At 39.3% G+C, this 22,428-nt stretch overlaps 1 protein-coding gene and 1 pseudogene across 5 annotated transcripts in view; both read left to right on the top strand.

The window, feature by feature from the left end:
• The first annotated feature begins 538 nt into the window (after positions 1–538).
• The window catches only part of STX7 (syntaxin 7), a 39,773-nt gene continuing 17,883 nt past the window's right edge, over positions 539–22,428 (top strand). For all 5 annotated transcript variants that reach the window (XR_001595477.2, XR_001595476.2, XM_016133644.2 and 2 more), the window contains exons 1-2: positions 539–643; positions 5,365–5,515. Coding sequence is in view for 3 of the 5 variants with exons in the window: in XM_016133644.2 (XP_015989130.1) it covers positions 5,431–5,515 (85 nt within the window). In the remaining 2 variants the exon portion in view is untranslated. The remainder of the gene's footprint in view (positions 644–5,364; positions 5,516–22,428) is intronic.
• On the top strand, positions 22,242–22,362 carry LOC118605255 (annotated as a pseudogene).

The following is a 22,428-nucleotide window of genomic DNA, read 5'->3' as shown; positions in this document are numbered from 1 at the left end:
GAGGTATTTCTTTCATCTGAAGACACATGATTTTTATCTAACAATTACATTATGTTTGAATATTTATTATTTGACTACTCTGCTCTTTTAAACCTTGTGAAAAATATGCCCTGCCCTTCAAGGATGCTTAGCATGATTTGTACGTGCAATGAAAACTTGTCTACTAAATGAGGGACTCTTCACTTATTCCTTCATTGTTCCTGTGAGGACTGTGTATCTGCATTCGTATTTTTTACTGGAGCTGTGAATACGGTGTACTGCAGTATAAAGGGTTAGGAAATAAGACAGACAGGAGGCCGGCATTATAAAGAACACAACTGCCTTCCATTCTCTCCACGCTTTTTGCAAGCAAGCTAAGGCGTTCACCATCTGTATACCAGGCCTCAAAGAATACCTCCCTTGCAATTTTGGTGATATCTCCCATTCCCTAGTTAATGATCGAAGGGGCGGGAGAGGGCCGCTGTCACTCAGTCCCCCGGCCAATGGGAGGGAAGCGAGCCCCGCCTTCTTCCTGGGCTGTGCTGCAGGCATGCGCAGTAGTTATCCCAACGCCACCACCCATCCGCTGAGAATTGTAGCTGGGGGTTTTGGAGCCGTTGGGTGCCCACATCTGGGGCAGGAGGAGGAAGCTGAGGAGGTCCGGGTAAGAGGACCCTGGGGAGGGAGGGTGCCTGGCCGGGAGCCCCAGAGTCCTGTTGTCCCGGCGGCTGCGGCGCCTTCTTGTTTGTACATGTTGTCAGGTGGCCGCCGCCCTGCGTTTTGCGGCAGGCGCTCGGGGGGCGGAGTGGGGACCCTCCCCCGCTCCCAGAGCGCCCGCCGCTCCCCACGCCCCCTGGCCTGGATCGGGTTCACGGCACGGACTGGCGGCGGGGCCGGGCAGCGGGCCAGGCAGCCGGGCCAGTCCGGCCAGCCCGACGCCTGCAGCCCCGCCACCTCCCTTGGCTAACACCCTCGGGTGTCCGGGTCGGTGCTCGCCCAGGCGCACCTGCGGGCTGCGCGCACCCTGGCGAGACCGGCCCTGGAACCTGCTCCGGCCAGCTCCAACTTCTGCCCTGAGCAGGACACGAGTCAACCTCTTCCTTTTTTTAACTCAGATTTAGAAAACACACTTTAAAGTTATCTTCCCGGATATAGAGGAACTGAAAATATCTGGCTATTACAGTAAAGGAACCATATACGTTTATTTAGGGGCTCCTTGTAGTTGATTTTCTATTTGGCTTGATAACGCTAACTTTCCTTGATCTTCTCAGTACATGTTATTGATGAGTTTATAGAAAGAACTTTAAAAATACATAAAGTATTTCAAGATGCCTCTCCCCTCTTTTTAGGTCGTTACTTTCTTTAAATTAAAGCATAAAGAAAATATAACATTGCTGTTCTGGTCAAATGCTCTATTTTTCTCAAGTTTCTCGCATTTGCTTGGCTCTTCTATACATTGATTTCTTTTTCATTCCAATCGATGTTTTCTGACTAAAACTATATATAATTTAAAACTTGCGTGTCTGACTATAACTATATGTAATTTAAAACTTGCACAGAATCTGAAAGAAAAGGAAATGATTATGAAATGCCTGTTTCGTAATATTGGAAATGGATGTTTCTTATACAGGTGGCCTGAGCCTCACCCAGGCATAAACTGAAAGCTGTGATAAACTGTGTCTTATGATGTGAACAGGCCTCTGCTTTATAGGCCACTTTGAGAAGTTTCTCTCAAACTTGTGACTAGTTAAGAATTATGCTCTAGTTTCAAAGTTTCTGTAGAAGTTAATATGATACCATGTTAACTCATTAACATCTACATCATTTTTCTTCAGATATTTTATTTCTGCATCTCTGGATAACAAAGTCAGACCTAATTTTGGTTAGGATCCCAAACTTTAGCCAAGTGCTGGTGATTGAAAAGTATATAAAACACCCGCAGTAAGTCTGAGTAAAGTTTGTTGTAAGTCCATTTAATTTGGAAGTTTAGTATATGAAAGAGTGAAAAATAATCCTTGGTATTGTGAACTAAAACCAAAAATATAATTATTTAACAGATGGAAGAGCTGAGCCAATGAATATGGTTGATCTAGTTGGTATAGAGAATGCTCAGGTCTGTAATCACCCTCACATTCATGGATCATCTGTGCACCCGACACTGAATTCCACAGCTGACAAGGTTGTCTCTCTCATATTTATATTCCAGAGGTAAAGATAGATAATGAACAATGTACTAACTAGATCATTTTAAATGGTGATTAGCACATGATGCAGTAAGTTAGGGTAACAGATTGTGGCAGGGGTGGCAACATCTCACTTCAGATAGGAGTGGCCTCTGAAGGCTTCTCTAGTATGTGATGAGAGCTTGCTGGGAAAAAAGGAGCTAGTCACATGGAGACCATGGGAAGAGGCGTCTAGGGATAGGAAATTGCATCAAGCACTCCAGGCAGCAGTAAGCCTGGAACATTCAGGATATGAAAGAATGCAGTGGAATTCGGTGTCTTAGAAATGCTGATATTTACACTCAAACTGGTTGTGTGTTCTTAGGAAATAGGTACATTTATTCATTCCACAAATATTTTTGAGCACATTTTATATAGCCATGTACTGAGAATAGAGCAGTCTACAAAATAAGACTGCCTGCCCCTCATTATTTGGTTTATATAAAGACCTTTAAAAATATATGAAATATTTCAAGATGCCTTAAAACTGACTTTTTCTTTTGCTTTAAATATAGGTGTATTTTTTATGCCCCTTGAGAAAGTACATAAATAAGAAAAAGGAACATTTCCTCATTCAATGTGTGTGTGTTGGCTGTGAGCCAGTTTCTTTAGATACTTAGTTGATAGAGGGAAAGGAAAAAGAAAGATGTCATTGAGTTAGGAAAATTTGCCTCTGTCCATGCAGTAGAATATTGTTTGGCAATAAAAAGAATGAAGTGTTAATTCATGCTGCAATATGGATGGACCTTGAAAACTTGCCAAGAGAACGAAGCCAGTCACAAAAGAACATGTATGATTATATTCATATGAAATGTACAGAATAGGCAAATCTTTGAAGACAAAGTAGATTGATTAGTGGTTGCCTATTGATGGGGAAGTTGGAGAGCAAGGGGGAGTCACTGCTAATGGGTATGAGCATTTTTAGTAGGGTGCTGAAGTGTTCTAAATGTGATATGATGGTTGCACAATTTTGTGAATATTTTAAAACACCATACGATTGTAAACTTTAAATTGGTGAATTGTATATGTGAATTATATTTCACTAAAGCCTTTATTTAAAAAAAAAAAAGAAAAAAAAAGATGCAGAATTTGGAGATCCAACCGATGTTTTTATAGGATGCTTGGGATAGTGTTGGTTTCATTGAATCCCCAGGTCTGGTCTTTTTCTCTCAGGGTCCCAGGCACTTCAGGTGGCTGCAGGCCCAAGTCCAAGCACTACATGGAAGGAAATGTATACCTGCCGCTCTGTCTGAGTTCAAGTTTGAATTTACCCTTTTATAAAATTAGTTTGGAGTCTTTCTCTAGGACCTGGCGAGGTCCAGAGGGCCCAGAATAGATAAATTAAACCTGTGGCTCAGTGAAGGAGGATGGGGAGCATTTAAAAGCTCCCGGGGACTCCAGGGTGGCCAGGTGCATTCCACGATGCACCAGTTTCAGGCACAGAACTAGTACTTTTCTACCCATTTTAACAGTTTAGCTGTTGTCCTTTCTGCCAGCACTGATTCTTAGAAAAAAGATGCATATTTCCTTGGGGCCTCTTCTTGCCAACCAGAAATCTCCAGTGTTTTTTATCGCAACATATTCAAACTAAACCTAGCACCCAGAGTCTGCCCTCTTCTGTGACATTAGTTTTGCATGGTAGCCAAGCCTGAGTAGCTTTGGAACCAAAACTGTGGGATTAGATCTTACCTCTGCCTGGTGGGTGGGTTGGGTTACATTTCCAGTTACTTAATCTTTATAAGCCACAGAATTCGCTCATCATTAAAACAAGGTTTATTTGCTACTACCTATTTTAAAGGGGAGGCTTCAAAAATTAGACAGTCTTCGTGAAATGCTTTTCATTTCACAGATATGCAATGAATGTTAAGTCATTCTTCTCTCTTTCTGTGTTGTCTCTCACTTGTCCCAGCCGCGAATCATCTGACCCAGGGTTGGCCAGGAACTTCCCCTTCCTTTGGTAAATGGCACATGTGCTAGGTCTGCGCACCCTGGGCTGCATGCCTTTGCCTTTGTTGTTTTCAGTGCCAGTTATACCACGTATCCACACCTTATGTTTCTGTTTCTTAAATTCTTTCTAGATAAGAACAAATAGTGGTGTTTCCTTTTCATCGTCCCTGTCACTTTTGCCTAGCACGTGACCTTTTGCTGATTTGTATTTTGTTGTTTTACATTATTAACTTTATCCTTTCTTCTGAATGACAGACTTGACTTTATCTTAGTTGTTTTATTTGCTTACAGCTTCCAAGTGCTTCTTTTAATGGCGGGCCTGTGGCAGACTCGTAGCAGAGAGAGCTGGCTTACAAGTCGACTGCCTACAGTTTTGGAGTATTCATTGCATACTCAGTGAAAAGACAGTGTAGGAATAGCTGAAATTCTTTGTTGTGCACAGTCCTACGCATAGGAAATCCCTTTTCATCCTTTCTTTTCAAACTCAGCGGTATGGGTGAGTTGGAGAAGAAAAGAACCTCTCATCTTACATCCTTCCTCCAGCAGCGTCCCAGCCTAGCTTCCTGTCCTAAGATGCTGGCTTCTGGAAGATGAGAGTTGTTCTCCTTGCTGTCAGGAAGGTGTATCTGTGATGAGCATTTTACAGGGCATTCTTTTTTCAAATTTGACTTTCTCATTAAAATTAAGGGATCCATTAATCATATGTTCCTGAGCTATTCCTATGTGTGTTAAATTAGATATAATAATGAAATTTGAGGGCATAGCCTGAAGTCTATGTTCCTTTTAATAAATATTTAAATACTGTTTTTATCCCAGGAATCATTTTAAATGTTGGAGAAAAATAAATGGAATGTGGGCCCTGCCTTATAGTTGTTCACGGTTTGGTTAAAGAGAATATATATAAACAATTAAAATTATACACAGAAAAAGAATTTAATAGCGCTTCCTTAGAGAGATCAGAGAAGTTTAAAGGGAGCGTACAATTTGAACCTTATTTCATTTAACATGTTTAACTCGACTCTGTCTTTTAAAGTTCAGGTTGGTTTGTTTGTTTTGACATAAGCATTTTTACTATTTGTTGTACCCCTTAGATAGATTTCAGCCCCATTTGGTTAATCAGGTTTGGACTTGTAACCTCCCAAACTGACAGTGTGGAAAATGCAAGCCAATAGCTTTAAAAATACAATTAATGTGACTTTTCTTTTATGTTATTTAGATGACTGCTTAGAAATCTACACAATCCACCAACATCTGATGAAATTAGTGAATAAGCAACTCTGCCATGTCTTACACTCCAGGAATTGTTGGCGACCCCACCCAGCTGGCCCAGCGTATCTCTTCCAACATCCAGAAGATCACACAGTGTTGTGAGTTGAGTTTTAAATTGACTTCACTGTTTTCAGTTCTTAACTGACTTGATGGAGGTTTATAAAAGGACAACTACTAGTGATTGAGAAGGGGAGGAGAACTTCTCTAAGAACAGATTTTAAAAGACTAGAACTCTTTAGAATGAGTATAAGAGACAATTATATTAGAAGAGCTGATACTTAACTGCATTTTTCTTTAGAGCATCAGGCACATAATAACACACAATTTCATTAATGAAATAAAGATTTGAAATGGTAAATAGTTATGTTTGCTTTAAAACTATCCGGTTCTAGATGACGTTAATGAGACTTGACTAAATCTCATGTATTTGGAACTGGGTAGCACTATCGAGATTTTAAGGAATTTTGATAAAAGTATGTTTATTAAAAGCAAAATCTAAATGGATATGGTTTAGGTTAATTTTATAAGGAGTAAATATGTGCTACGTTATTAAGGAGCAGGGGAGAACTAAGGGAGGCACATTTTTATCTATTGAGGCTGACGTACAATGCAAGATAACTGTCTGGATTCTCCTGAAATCATCCTTTGCTATATGTGTCAAAGACAGAATACTAGTAGACTAATCCAGTGTGGCATTTTATTAGAAATTATTACTCAGAATATATAAAAGGATTAAAAAAAAAAAGTCACTAGCAGAATTGAGCTGATAGATTTTGTTTTGTTTTGCTTTTTGTTCCCAAGTCACAGCTAATCACATACTTGGATGATTCTAGTCAACTTGCGGTCAGTATTTTGGCCCTCTGGGCATTTCCTGAACTCTTTTAGAGTGTTAGTATAATTTTATTCTTCAGCCTACTTTGTTAAGGCTCCTCTCTTTACCAGAATGCTAATACACTGTAGAACTAAGGAATGTTTTCAGATGACCCAGCTGTGTTTCTTTATCTAATTATTAACTTCCCAACAGTTGTTACTCTACGTGAATATTTAAATGAGATTTCAGTGTGTTTTGGGGCAAAGGGAGTAAGATTAGATTACAGATGGTTCTAAAAAGTGTCCCTGTGCACAGCTGTGTAAAATAACCCTTATTTGAGTTAATTTTTGTTTTCTTTGGCTATTCTTAGAGGAGCAAGGGAGTGAGTAGTATAGGGGTGGCATGTTGTCCACAGCAGGGACGTAGAAAGGGTACATCCAGGATCTCTCCATTTTGTCCCAGGGTTACCAGCACTGGCTCCACTTTGTTCTTCCAGCTTCGTATTTGTTCTAATGAGAGCCAAAATGGCCTCTCCGTTTTGTGGCTTCCTTGCTACTGGATAAAAATAATGCTGGCCTGCCTCAGGCTATGTGTGAAAATTAAGAGAGCTTATAATTTTAATTTACATGTGTGGTACAGCAAGACGTTTATGTGAGAAAGGAGGCGAGGAGGCCTTCCTCCAAAGAATAGTGCAGGTATCCTCAAGCTGCACACCATCAGGAACTTTGGGAGGCAGGAGAGGTGACTGTGGTATAGTGAGATTATAGAGGCCATAAGCACTTAGTGGTATGAAAGATACATTGGTTGGAGATTGTGTGTGAGCTTGAACTGAAAGGAGGTAGAGGTTAACTTAAATCAGGTTATGCTCCCTGAGAGATTACTTGATTTAGCCAGATAAGAAGTGATAAATTGGGCCAAAGTTGCATATTCATGACATAGTTGATAGTTAAGTATGTGACTATATTGCAATTCAGGGCAGTCTTGGAGTGTGTGGGACAGTGGTGATAATACCCACAACTGTGCCTTGTAAAGAAAGCCGTGTTAAGATGAGTTTTCAACCATGAGAAGGTACAATCACCACCTTCAGATATTTGAAGCCCTGTCTTATGTAAAGCATAAGAAGCGTATTCTGCATGATTATAAATACCTCCACAAATGAGTAGAATCTACAGTAGTTGGACGTCAGCTTGAGAAGGAATAAGGACTTTTGAATAAGTCAGGTTGTTCGGGGATGGAAATGCCTACCTCAGGAGATGTGTGATCCCTGTTATATGTGACCAGCTTGTGGTGATGAGATATTTCAAGTCCATTATTAAGTTTTAAACACTGTAATAATGGTTCAGGCTGTGACTTTTAATTTTGGTAGTCTTTTTTTTTTTATTCGCTGTTTTAGACCCTGAGAATCGAGCAGTAAGTAAGATTCACATGGCCCTGGTCTCCTGTAGTTTACAGTATAAGGAGAACACAGATGGTAAAAACGAAAAAATAAATTCATGAACAATGTAATTTCCTATGAAGAAAATAAAATGAGAGTGATGTGAGAGCAGGAGACTAGGAGGAAGCTGCCTTAGCTTAGATGGTCTCCTGAACAAGGATGAGAAGGGGCCAGTAATGAGAAGGTACTGAGAAAGAGTGTTCAGATGGAGGCCACAGCTGGCATTTTAGAAAGCAGTCCAGAGCTTGGTGTGCTCAGAAACTAGGGAAAAAAAAAAAAAAAAATCCAGTGCGAAACAGCACTTAAAGCAAGAGTGGCCAGGAATGAAATCAGACATGTAGCGGAGAAGGTCACCCAGAGCCTTGGAGACCATATAGGGAGTTTAGATTTCATTTTAGGAGGTAGGGAAGAGATGTAATCAAGTCTGCACTTTGAAAAGATGACTTAGGCTGCTACTTATAAAATAGATTTTGGGGAAATAGAAGGAGGACACCTTGACTATCACAGGAGTCTGATGAGGGAAATATTGGCTTGCACCGGGGATGGTAACAGTGGGGACAGAGGGAAATGATGGATGTCGTTGGAGGCAGAGCCAGCAGGACTCTGATGAATGTGGATGGATCGAGAGAGAGAGAAAGGAGTCCAGGATGACTCCATGGTTTTTGCATTGAGCAACCAAGCGAATGATGATGAGTATGTTCTTAGATGGGAAGGACTACGGCTGAGGAGAAATGGGAAGAGTTTTGTTTTGGCGAAGTAAATTTTGAGATGTCTTTTAAACATCTGTTTTAGATAGATGAATTTGGAGTTCTGAATGTCATCAGAGTATAAACGGAATTTAAAACCATAGGTCTAAAATAATCACAAAATGAGTTTAGTTAAGAGAAGAGAGCCGGAGCATTAAAAAATGTTGAGGTCAGGAAGGCAGGGAGAAAACAGCTTAAAGAATCAGAGGAGTGACCAGTGAGATAACAAGGAAATCAGGATATGGTGGATTTCCAGAAAAAATAAAAATAATAAAAAGTGTTTCAAGACTTAGGGTGAGGTATCATCTGTGTCTAAAGTTGTTGAGAGACTGAAGTAAAAGCAGAGAATTGGATCAGACAGACTGGTGAGTTTGAAAAGCACTGTCTCATATCCATGTTCCAAGTGTAGATGGAGAAAAGGAGGAAGAAGGGCCAACTGCTTTGATTTAATGAGAGTTCCCAGAATCCAGCTCTCCGCTGCTTCTGTTATTGACCAGAATTTAGATATAGTCATATGGCTACACCTAACTGCTAGGAAGTCTACTACCTTCCTAGCAATGTGCTCACTAAAAAGTGGAGATTGCTTCATTGAGAGAGAAGGGACAAATTATTTAGTAGGCAACTGGCAGACTGCGCCATGGAAGTAGAAAGAGGGTCAAAGAACGGTTTGTATTTTCCCACTACGAAAGGGAGATTCTAGGGAGTATAATTGTAAAAGAACTGTCTATGAAGGCTAGAGGGGAAAGGGAATGGATCTTGAGTGTCTGGTTCACCTTCATCCACTGTACAGAGTCATGTGGTGTAGACAGTAAGCATGGCGGATGCAAAGGAGGAGTTCCTGTCTAAATGGACTGTTTTTAAACAAAATAGGAGGCAAAGGCTTGGAATGGAAAGAGAATGGAAAGAGAGGCTGGCAGAAGTTTATGGAGGGAAGAGGAAGTGATTACTTTTAGCTTTGACAATTGAGAGAGTTGACATGCCTCAGAATTAGAGAAGGGTTGATGTCAGGTTGAGTATTCATTTGTGATTTGGGGTCCTGAATTTAGTGAAGCCTGTTTTCACTGTGTATTTTTTATAATTCTGAGAGTCAGTGTCTGAATACAGGGAAGTTTAGATATAGTTAGCTATTATTAAAAAGTTAACCTGCTATCCGATGTGTGTCACCGATAAGAGGTATAAAGAAATCACATGGAAGTAAAAGGCAGAAGTGTGAAATTTCAGTTCACTTTTTTTTTTTTTTTCCATCTGGTAATGCTAATAATACTGGATATGATCGAATAAAATGTACTTTGCACCACATTTAGGTTCTCTCTTCACACTGTATTTGCATCTTTTGAATTTGGGTCTGTCCAAATTATCTAGTTTTACAAAAGGTACCTAAAGAGAGGATGCTGTAAGTAAGGTAATAATACCCTTACAGTTAGAGTATGTGTGTCTGTTCAACTAAAGCACGGCAGTAGGAAGTTTATGCTTGTATTAGTTTTGACATAGATCATTGAAAACTTGCAGAATATGGAGTCGTATGGTTTAGTTTGCACCAAAAAAGAAAAAAGCAATAAAAAAGATTTGTGTTTCTTGGAGGAACCCAAAGATAACATTTAGTAGGATCAGAGTTGGTTATTTTTTTTAACTAGCAAAGAATGACATGGATGAAACAAAATGTATTTAAACTTTTTTCCCTTAAATTTTTTGTTAAAAATAATCTATAGCATTATCAATTTGCTTCACTAGTAAAATATTAAACCGTATTACAGTAAGGTAATTTATAATAAATATTTAAATATGAATACTTGAATATAAAATATATCAGACAGAAATAGATTATGTTAAAATAATATAGCTTTTTTAAGAATAGAACTTTATAAGGGATATCTCTGCGAAGTATTTAAAATGATTAAGAAAATGTTTTTATCCTATGAGAGGAGGTGTTCTGTTCTTTGAGGGTCAGCGAGGCATTTGTGCCCCCGGCGCTCCATCCTTTTCCTCTGGCATAGGCAGTAGTGTCTGTTACTTGTCCTAACATGGCAACCAGTCTTTCTCAGCCCAGTGCTCCAGGCAGCCATTCCCAGTGGACTGAAGTTGGCATGTAAATTAAACTGTTTGTTATCCCAGGTCTAGAAGGTCATTATGCATCAAAGAAATGCTTAGATTTAGTTCTCAAACTTTGGATCGAGATGCTCCGAAGTAACATTTTTGTTAGCAGTATCTGGAAATGGGATATATACCCATTTACCCTTTCCTTTGAGATAAACTCTTACCAGTGATGTATAGTAGTACAAGGATAAGCAAGCCTTTGTGGGTTGAAATGGCTGAGCCTGTTACATAAAGTAAGCCAGAGTAGGATATGTTCACAGGGGTCATTCATCTTTGCACAAACAATATAGAAAAAGGTATTCAGGACATACAGGACAAACAGAAAGATCTCATGTTTTTGAAAGAAACAGAATAAATATATTGAGATCCATTATATAAATTAGAGATGGGTTTTTTAACTTTTATAAAAGTAGATGTATCATATATATATATATATATATAGAATAGTACATCAATTATTAGTGTGTAGCACAGCAAATTATCTGTTACTATACCACATATGTGGTATAGTAAAATTGAATATTACAAGCCCCCTAAAATCCTTCTCATGTTTATACTCCTTCCATGTTCTCTAAAGATAACTAATGTCCTAACTGCTAACATCACTGATTTTCCTGGTTTTTTAACTTTAATAGAATCAAGTATTATGTTTTATATTGGACTTCTTTCTCTCATTACGTTTGTACAATTCATCCATGTCGTTGCTTTTAGTTGTAGGTCATTTGTTTTCATTACTGTATAGTATTCCATATTCAGACATACCATAATCCATCGATTCTTTCCACTGTCGATGGACATTTGGAGTGTGTCTGTTTTAGTGTTTTGTTTTTTGCTATTACAAACAACGCTGGACATTCTTGTACATGCTTTGGTCTCGTGTGTACCTGGGAATTGGGTCATAAGATATGCGTGTTCAACTATAAAAGATTCAGCTGTACAGTTATCTGCATTAGTTATACCAGGTTATACTTCCACCAGCCAGTGTATCAGAGTTCGTATTGCTCCAAATGCTTGCCAACATTCGGCATTTACAGTCGTTTACATTTTACTCATAGTTGTATCTCATTGCGATCTGTATTGTGATTTTCTGGTTAGACTTATCTCTGAGTTAGGAAAATCAGTGAGACCGCAGGAAAAGTTTCTAGTCAGACACACACTTTGTGTCTGCATGTGTATTTCCTGAAATCAGATCCAAAGAGCAATGTGACCTTGAGTAAGCTATTTAACTTTCTAGGACATGAGTTCCTTGTATATACTTTCTGTGGGCTGGATTATGGTCTTGCAACTTTAACAGAGGCTATAATTTTACCAGAGTTTTAAAGAATCCTGAAAGCTTTTCTAACATACGTAAAATTATTCTTTTTGTTATTAAGAGACCAGTTGCCATATCTGAACCCATATTGCATGATTTTAAAGTCCCATAATAGAAACAGTCATTCACAAGATTAGCTAGAGTTACAGTAAGACTTAGATATTATTTCTAAGTAGTAAGAGGTGAGAGAGTTGCAGTCACAAGGGAATCTGGTGTCAGATTAAGTTATGAATAGAAGGAAATTAATAAATAGAAATGATAACAGCTGACCATGAAACATAACCCTTGAGGTAAAATTTTCCCATATGGACATATAGTGTCTTCCCACCAGTGCTAATGAGCAGTCTAGAATTTGAGTTTTTTTGTTTCATTTTTTTCCTTTTTTTTTCTTTTTTCTTTCTTTCTTTCTTTTTTTTTTTTTTTTTAAGAATAATCTGAAAGAGGAAGATACAGAGTGGTTAACAGCCTTTGGAAAAAGAAGAGAATAGATGCACTGGTAACATAAAGTATACTGATCTGAATTTATAAGTTCAGAGGTTTTCTGCTAAAATACGTGATTTATCACACGTACTCTGTGTGTGTGTGTGTGTGTGTGTGTGTGTGTGTGTGTGTGTGTGTGTGTGTGGTGTGTGTGTTTTCCAGATTTGGGAAGGCAGAACTTTCCTGGGAGACATGAAATGTGTGAAATTTAGCCAATGTTATAAAGGTTAAGGGAAGGTCATTGAAATATGTTTATATTGAATCTTCATTGTTCCATTTTTTCAATGTTAATCCAACACAGTCTTGTTTAAAGTTGGAAAAAAATATTGGTTTCTCTTGAGTTGCAACTAGGTTCCCATTCTGTTTTCTCTCCTTGTCTTTTAAGAAGGATCAGCACTTGGGTCATGTCCCCATAAGGTTCTTAGGACTGTGAGATGAAATACAAAGTCTATATAAAAATGTGAGCCATTTTGTTACCTATGAGAATGAATGCAATTCTTTTAATTAGAGTCTGGTGAAGGGGACACTTGTTTTTGCACCTCAACACATGAGTGCACGAAAGGGAAGCTAATACCAACTTCTCTTTTTTGGTGCTAGGGCAAGCTTTTCTTGAAAAAAAGAGTTCTAGTTCTGAGCAGTTAATGACTTTACTAGAACTGTGCATATTTACCGAGGGGTTGGGGATATATTTTGTTTCTGAGGTGGTCTGTTGGTGAGCCGTGGCAGATGAGAAGGCAATTTATAGAGGAAAGAAGTTGAAAGCTTATTTAGTTTGTATTCATTCATTCTCTGTCTCTGTCTCTCTCTGTCTCTCTCTCTCTCTGTCTGTCTCTCCCCCCCCTCCTCCCTCCTTCCCCCCTCTCCTCCCTCCCTCCCTCTCTCCCCCTTCTCCTTCCCCTCCCCGCCTCCTTGTTCCCCTCTCTCAGTCTCTACTTGCCCCGCTTCCTCCCTCCTAAAATGCTGTTTGATTGTTGATTGTTAGACAGGCTTACTTCTAAAGTCACATATCTGAAAATATTTGCTTTTTCCCCCTTGAGGAGAAAAACTTCAGTAGTTTTGATTCCGTTATGATTTCCTACATGCCTGAAGTGTTGACATTAAACAGAGATAGGTATGGAAATTAATGTCTTAACCAAGGGAATTTTAACAGAGAGACAACTTTTTCTTCTCTCCGGTGACTTCTCCTACACAACCATACATGAGTGTTGTTAATGACCAAATGTGAGTGAGCCCTTTTTGTTTTATGAATTAAAACTTTAAGCTATGGCTCCAGGGTGCTTCAGGGAACTTAACTCATTGCTCCTATATGCGTCATCTACATGCTTCGCCCTGAACATGAGCTTTCTTATTCTGGGGTCCAACCCCAAACCCCAGTGCTCTGTCTTCACTTTTCCATTTTCAGTCTAAGTACATATCCTATTGGTTCTACTTGCCAAAGTTGCCTATTTCTTCTCCATCTTTGCTGTTCCCACTCAGGTCCAATCTGCTGCTATTTCTTCTCCGCATGACTGCAGCCTCCAAATTGTTCTCCCTGCTCCCATTCCTGCTGGTGAATAGTAGCCACACAGTAGCAAAGGCGAACTTTTAAAACTGTAAATAAGATCGTGTCATGCCACGGCTTAAAACTACAGTGACTACGTGTGGCACTTACAATCGAATGGAAATCCCTACCGTGCCCCACAACATCCTCCAGGATCTGATTCCTGCCCCCGCTTGTCATCTCCTACCACTCTGCCCCTGGCAGCTGCAACTTTCCAGCCACAGTGATCTTCTTTCTGCTTCTTGAACTGTCCTCCGTCTCACCTCAGTGCCTTGGCACTTGCTCTCTTCTGCTTCAGACGTCTTCTCAGTTCTGCACATGATTCTTGGTATTCAGTTCTCAGCCCAAGGGTCACTTCCTTGGAGATGTCTTCCCAGACCTGTCATTTTGTTTTCTTCAATTTTTTTTCCCATGAACCTGTTTTATTTTCATAATGCCTTTTATCAGTATGTTATCCTATGATAATTATTTATTGATTTTTTTTTTTTTTTGCATTCCCTACTAACATGTCTGCTCCCTGAGAGAAAGGGATTAGTATGGCTGTGCCTACATCTGTACTGTAAGAACAGTGCCTGGCTTGACTTGGCCTTCAATAAAATTGGAATGAATGACCTCAAATAGTTTACTCAGTGTATTCAAACTACATTTATCTATTTTCAAAAAGTGGAGTAAGTGTGCCTAGCACTTAGTAGCTATTGGATAATTGTTTATTTTTCTTTCCTTTGACTTTATGGCAGCAGTTTCCTAGTACTTGTTTGGTGATAAGATGCTGGCTTGTGAATTTTTTTCAAAGTGCCAACATTTTTTCTTATCTGGTCTGCAATCTACAGCAGAGAATCATGTTTTTATGCATATTTATATTTCTCAAGAGCTTTGTAACAGAGGCTATTAAGTATTTATTGGTTGACGAAGGCTAGAACAGAAATTTTCAGAAAAAGCCAGTGTTATTCCAAGACGTGACGCTGGGAGAAAGGAAGACAGTTGAATAAGATGGGAAGCTCTCATGTCCTGACTGCAATGTAAAATTACCTTAATGAAGAAGAAACAAGGTGTGTAAAGAAGGTGTAAAGGAAAGACACAGTTACTTTTTGTGACTTCAGTTCTTGAAAAGACAGTCACTGGATCTGTGAACAGTGGAAAGAGAAAAAGGGAGGCATGAGAAGGGTGAGACCATGCCGTGGCTCGCTGGCACGTGCTGCATGTTGAGAGTACTAACAAGGATCCCCGCTTAGCGTAGTTGAAGGCTCCTCAGGCAGAAGAGGTTTCAACAATGCTTATCTTCATCTCTTTGATCTTTTTGTTGTTGTTGTTGTTTTTCACCAATTACTGAGCAATATTTTTCATGGAAGAGTAATTGCTTTTTATATTTACTACAGACTTTCTTTTCATTAAACCAATTATTAATTAATTTGCCTATTTAATTGACTTGGAAAAATCTAAAGGTCATATGAAATAGTGTTCTTTACGTCTTAGTACATTTGTTTTTTTTTTTCCAGTCTTTGTGATAGGGTCATTACCATGATCATTATTTGAAGAAACCATTGTTGTGGTAGCACATTATGGATGCCGAATGTGGCCACCTACTTCTCTGGGATAGTTTGGTCTTTATGCCATTTGAAGTCCAGGGGAGTGCACACAGGCATCATCAGGGCCCCCCCACTAGCCTGTGGGCAGTTATTTTCCTGCTGCAGAATGTGGAAGCTGCTAGCTAAAAATCCAGCCAAGGCCTGCTTATTTGTGAATCCCCCCAAAATTGCTGTGCTGCCGGGGTGAGGGGGGAGAGCTGGGCAGAATGGCCCAGCCAGCGCCCATGATTTTAGTTGTACAGCATTGCTAGTATTATTCAAAAACCTGTTTTATTCAAAAATCTCATTCCCAAATGTGCCTTTCTCTTTCTTTCCTGAGTTCCTCTAGTTTCTACTTTGCCACTTGCCTGTTATCTGGCCATCTCATCTATGGGCTTTTTTGTGATCTTCCTTTAAAATTACAATTGGCCTCATTGAGCATTAAAAAAAAAAAAAGAGTGTGGTGCTGTTTTGTGTTATAATTTTCACCTTATCTTCTTCTGCTGTGTTCTCTTTGTTCTCTTTCCCATAATTTTTTTTTTTTTATATTCTTTTGTGTGGTTGCTATATCTGTTCTTTTGTAATTCAGTGTAATGAGTTTGATTCTCCTGGAAGGAGAGTGCCCTGGGCGGAGAGGGAAGTTCCTGGTTTCTCTGCCCAAGGACATGCTCTCTGTCCTGTCCTGAGGCACTATTTCTTTCCCTCTCAGCCTCTCTGAACCTGCCTGGCGGAGGGGGACTTTCCTCTCCAGTCCCCCCATCACTCCATGGCCCCCTGAGTGTGGTCCAAGCCTCCCCTTTCTACCTCCCCTAGCAGAGTGGCCTGCTTCTGGATATTTGCTGGTGACATCTTGGCTCTCTGCCCCTCCTCCACCCTCCCCATTCCCCTCTGCAAACTTCTCTTATTCCCTACCGCACGCATATGGCTTCCCACTCAGGATCTGCTCATTATTGTTGCTTTCGACTGTATGTACGCTTTTGGAGAATTTTTTTTTGTTGTCTTAATTTTATTGAAAATAATTTTGGTGAGTCCCTCTTTTGTGTTCTGTGTGACTGAGGAGCAAAGAAGAGGGAAGATTCAGAAATAAATTTCTGCCATGTTCCTTTAGGAAGCAGAAATCCATTTTCAGTGTTCTAGCAACATCTGAGTAGCAATATCTCGGCAAATAGAACTGATCAGAAATTAGGACTGAGACTAATAGTTTGGGAATTGCTGCTATGTAAACTGGAGGTGAACTTTGGTACATGGCCAACACCCGGCTGGCTGCTTTTGGAGCCAAAGGAGAATTATTGGGCCATCTGGTGATTGACAGGAAAGAAGCTTATCAAGAGGTGGGACAAGAAGGGGTCCAGGAGGTTGGAGAATTGGAAGGAGTGGGACTTCACCTTATTTCCCTCCTCCCCCTTTTTGAAAGTCTTTTATTTTTTAAAGAACCATTCTGTATTTTAAACCTACAAAACAAATTCTGTACACTCTGCCATAAATAAAAACTAACAGTAAAGCAGGACTCTACATAAGCAAACCGAGAACAACTGTTTTCAGAAAACATGATAAAATGCTTTACAATAAGCCATCCAGTTGTTAAAACTGTTTAAAACTCACAGGTCTTCAGGTGGCACATACAAGACAACCATGAAGAGGAAACAAAATGTGGTTCTGTCATTTTGTACTGTTCCCACATTTTTGAAAACCTAATTTTGCTTAGAGCATAGGTCTGTTCCACATTCTATAATTCACACAGGTTGGTTTGTATTTCCCTCAAGAACCACAGGATAGAGGCGCTAATGACAATACAACTTTGTTTCTAAGAATCTCTTTTAAACATATAACTTAAGAAGCAAAGAGGGAGTCTTGGATAAGAGTTTTCTTTCAGAGACAGGTTTTGAGCCTGCTTCACCAAGTCCTTGCTTGTGTTTGCTGCTTACACAAATCTCTAGGGGCCACGTCCTCCCCTGGGATTTAGTTCTGATTCTAGAGTCTCATCAGGTAAACCGATCAGGTCCATGTGATAAAATGTTAGGGCTGAATATCTGCTAAGAGAGAGCGTGCCCTGATCTACCCATCTTAGAAATCTGAAGTGTCGTTTACATATGATTATCAAATGACTTGTTTTTGTACTTTATTTTAAAGAACCATGCCTTCAGATTTAACCCTTTATTGATCTACAGTAGCTTTAAGATGCCCTAAATATTCACTCGGTTAACCTGTATACCTTTCTACCTTTGAAGTATCTTGTTAGAAAACCAATAAGAAATTTAAAAATTAAGTGTTCTAAATTCGAGATGGCTTTGTGCTAGCAGGATATGCCTTCAGGGGTTCCAGTGTTGAAAAGGAGAGCACCACACACCAGTGGGCTTGGCCGCTGGAGGCACTACTCCACTCCAGACTCATCCTTTAGAAGATCCTTCATCTTCCTCCTGACCCCTTCTCTTCTCCACAATTTGCGTCAGTTCTTTTACTCACAAAGAAAGTAAGTTCCCTGTTCCGGTCACAAGACAGAGCATGAGATAGAGAGCCTGTTTGGGGAAAAAAAGCCTGTAATTATTTTATTTTTCTTTCACATTCTCTAGGGAATTTCTCCACTTGTGACATGCTTTTTAGAATTATAATACACTTTTTGTGTTTTTTCTTGATGTTGAAATAGACCAAGTTCATGTGATTTTTTTCTTAGAATCTTTTCGTGTTGATACAAATTTTCAATTAGCTGATATAGGCATTTTTCTCGTGCAACATTATCTTATGCACTTTGTACTTTGTAATGAACTTAATGATTCTCTAATTATAGTCAGGTTACCAGTTTTCATGTATATCAATTTTAATACTACAAATTCCTGTTTAAAACAGAGGATTTGATAGATGAGGAAAGAGTTGAATCTAAAACAGTTTGTTTCTTTTAATACTTACTTGTGTTTTCTAGTTCAGTTTCAATGATACCATTTTTATGTAACTAACTGCTAGATACTTATCACTGTCAAGTAGCTGATTCTTCCCTCCTAAATATGGGATATAACTCACATTGATGGATATTTATCATTATCTCTACAGTTCTCATAACTATATCAGAAATTAAGTTTTAGTACCCTCCTAAAGCATGGTTCACATCAGTTAGTTATGTTAATTAGAATATTTTTCATTTCTGACTTTGAAGAGAAAAACATAAGCCAGTTAGTTCATACGCTTAGCTCTCATTTATTGAGCTTTTATTATACCCAGTACCACGTGCTTGTCTTCATCTCAGTTGAGATGTTGAGATTCATGATAACTGAGAAGGAGCTGAGAAGGAGGTGATATTTTCTCCATTTGACTGTTGCAGCAATTATAGTTTAGAGAGATTAGGTAAATTGTCCAAGGTCAGCAACCAGGAAGAAGTGAAGTCAGGTTTCAAAATCAGGCCGTCTGGCTCCATAGCTGCTTGCTAGTCAATATTAAACTTTACTTCTTCCTCAGTGTGATGCAGATGAGGTCGAGTCAGAAGCCCAAAATCATGTGTCCAAGGGTTTTGCCAACCATTATTTTTTCTACGATTGGTTATTACAACTCTGAGTTATTTGGGGTTGAACAACAGAGATATTTTGTGCTAAAAGAGCAGATAGCTGTATTTTGCTCTTAGTTGTAGGAGACAGTTATTTGCGCTCTGTGTGCCTGTTAGGGCTGGCCCAGAGAGCCCCTGCAGCCCGCCACTCTCACTGGTCAGACAGCATCCTCGCCGTTTCCTGGTGATTGAAGTGTGACAGGTTGTCACATTCCATAGCCTTTGATACCAGCTGTTGCCTACAGCTTTTGTTGTCGTTTTTTAATTTTATTTTTATTGCCTACACTTTAATGACAAAAACTACTTTGCTATGAAGCATTTTTTAAGTAACCCACTAGATGGCAGCAGACCCACATGGAACAGAGTGATTAAGTAGTAAAGCTATTAAGAGCCAGAAAGGAATCTGTTGATTTTGAGGAATTAACAGTGCAGCTTGTTTGGATTTGTAGGAAATAGTGTTCCCTTTATGTTAGGAAAAATGTAATGTATTTTGTAAAGCCGTCTCTCTAGAAGTAATGGTGTAAATAATTTTAAATAGTTAATAATGTAAATAATTTTAAATAGTTAATAATGTAAAATTATTTGTTCATTATATTCTTGTAGTGGCACATTTTGGTTTAATCATGTAGTAGGTAATTTTTTTTTTTTTTTAGGAAACTGTTTATGGTTATATAAAAATTTTGTTTCTTAATTTTCATGTTTCATGAGGTTTTTTTTTAAGTTGAGCATATGCCAATTAAAATTGAATTTGACTATCCCATAAATTTACAGCTCTAGGCTAGATAATGAAATTAAACCTGATTTTGGAAAAACTAGGAACGATAATCAGTTTTTCCATATCACCATCCTGTTTGTCATCTCCCTAGGAACCTCTTTTTTGTCTATAGTTAATGCTCTACAGCTGGAAAACAAGGGTGCAGCCTGTATGAATACTTTTCTCCTTGAGTAGCCATTCCGTGTTCTTTATTCCTTCGCTCAAAGCCTCGGCTGTTTGAAGTACCCAGACTTTCAAACCTGGGTCCTCATTGCTCCTACTGACATGCTATATGATACCAACTCTTATGATTAAAGATGCCAGTATTAGCTAGTTCCCTCCAGCTAATCCAAAATTTATTTACCCTTCTCCCTCTCACGTTGGTATGGGCATAACCTTACTTCCCCTTGATAATACCTCATTCAATGTCCAGGCCTCAGATGGGCAGATGGCAAACTCAGCTTCTACTAGGGGAGACATTCCTCATATGAATAGTGTCTCTAAATCACCTCTGGGTTTGGAAGAAAATTTGCAAATGGGTAATATGTACCCTTCACTTTAACCTCTTAGTTCCCAAATCCAAGTTTTCTTTCTAGCTCTGGGTGAAACAGCAGCCTGCAGTGGTTGGTTGTTCTTTGAGAGCATAAATATCTTGTAGGACAGCACTTCAGCTTTCCAAAATATTGTCTCCCAGGAGACACCATCACTGAGTTTCAGTAGGCCGTTAAACATCCTAGAAGTCCTTCAGGTTCTAGATAATGCATTACTGGCAGAGCAATGAATCCCATTGGCTTCGGAAGATCTGTTTAATTTTTTTCTCTATGTAAAGTGAATATCTTGTTCAAAAGTATCCTGATATTAACTCTTGTGTGCAATACCATGATTGTGACTAATACATAGATTAGGAAGCTGGTAGAATTGAGGTGAGGAAAGTGGAGAAAGCATAATAAAATCTAGGGTGACTATTTTAGTGAGTATAAAATTCTGCTTCCACCAAGGTAGAAGTATCATCTTCTTGCTCCTGGTTGGCTGGCTGATAACCCCAAGGTTGGTGCCTTGTCACATATTTATTTGTGATGGCTGTTGCTGCACATTGGTGTATGCAAGCCAGTAGTCATGTTACTCTAAGAAAGGGGAAGTCTGCATTGGTAAGGCAACGTGATTTTTATTCCTTCATTGCTAGTTTATTATCCCATTGAACAACTGCTGTAGGAGTCTGAGTGGGGGGCAGGCTGACTGGCAGACATAGAACAAATGGAGAAAAGATATACTAACAAAGTAACATAACACCTAATGCACAGTGGGCAGCTCAGATCACTTGGTTACCTAGTGTACCGTTGTTTACTTTTGATCCAGGGTGCTGTAGCAAGACCAAAACTATTCCTAAAAAGGATAACATTGGTTTGCCAAAGAGAACTTAATTTTGCTTCATGATTCTAAGGGACTCCTATGTTTTTTTTCCTATTGAGGCTTGAGACTAGTTTTTTATAGGATCCTGATATTAACCAGGCATTTGAGTTACCATTGAATCAACTGAGTCACTAAAGCCAAGTTGTAGAGCTGCTTGTACCACCACTTGAACTGGCTGGATAGCCTTTTCTTTCAGGGAGGCGAAACCAGACCTGGCAGCCGTTCGGGACATTCACTAAAATGGGTTGGGGCAGCATAAGTCTCACCAAGCACTGTTCCCTACTTGTATTGAGACTGCAAAGAAAAACAATTTATCACTTACTTTACAGAGTATAGTATATCCATAATCCATACAGATTAACGGACCAAATTTTTCCACTGAGGGCCTAATATTTTCGTGGAATTTATCTTCTACCTGCTTGTGTACTGACCTCCTTCAAAGGCACCTAAAAGTACATACTGCTTCTTTTCAGATCCTAAAAGCATATGTAAACAATGTGTTGGACTAGTGTAGTGTCCTGCAAGAGATGATCAGTGTCTTTGAAAACCAGCTTGTACCACAGAGATAGTGTATATAACCGAGATGAGACTATTACAGCTCACTGCCGTTGTATCCAATTGAAAGCGAACTCCTCATGTTTTGTATTTTTTAGAGTAGAGCAAAATGTATTTATCACATCAGTAGGTTTATACAAGGTGCCAGAGATTGTGATGATCTGTTCTAGTAAACAGCACATTTTGAAGAGCATTGCACTTGGAGTCACCATCTGAATAAGCTTCTGGTAGTCATCATGACTGTTTTGTCTTCTGTGTCCTCCAGCCCCAGAGAGGCCAATTAAATGGGAATAGGAGAGGCATCACCACTCTGAGCTTGTCAGGTCTTTGGTGGCATTTCTGAGTTATGTGACAGGAAATAGAGTTACTCTAGGTTTACTGCCCTGTTCAAGTGCAGAGCCCTCAGGGGCTTCTGGTGATCTTTTCCTTCTCTCGTAATCCTTACTCAGGCAGAAAGGATGAAAACAGAGGCTGCAAGTACATCTGTTAAAAAACAAACAAACAAAACTAGGGAAATAGACTTGGTAGATTTAGGCGCCCACCTGGCCTATCAAAAGTAGTTCGGCTTAATTCTTTTTAATGGCCAACAGGTCTGCGGCCATGCCACCCTGAACAAGCCTGATCCCGTTTGATCTTGGAAGCTAAGCAGGGTTCTGGCCTGGTTAGTATCTTGGATGGGAGACCACCTAGGAAGATCAGGTGCTGTAGGCGTAAAAAATTAAAAAAAAAAGAGAGAGAGAGAGATTGTAAACTGTCAAGGTCCTTGTAATCTGTGAG

Source organism: Rousettus aegyptiacus, unplaced genomic scaffold (genome assembly GCF_014176215.1).
Source record: "Rousettus aegyptiacus isolate mRouAeg1 unplaced genomic scaffold, mRouAeg1.p scaffold_m13_p_1, whole genome shotgun sequence".
In the NCBI taxonomy this organism is placed as follows: Eukaryota; Metazoa; Chordata; class Mammalia; order Chiroptera; family Pteropodidae; genus Rousettus; species Rousettus aegyptiacus.
Note: the sequence above shows the minus strand (reverse complement) of the source record. Positions and strands in the feature narration are given on the sequence as shown.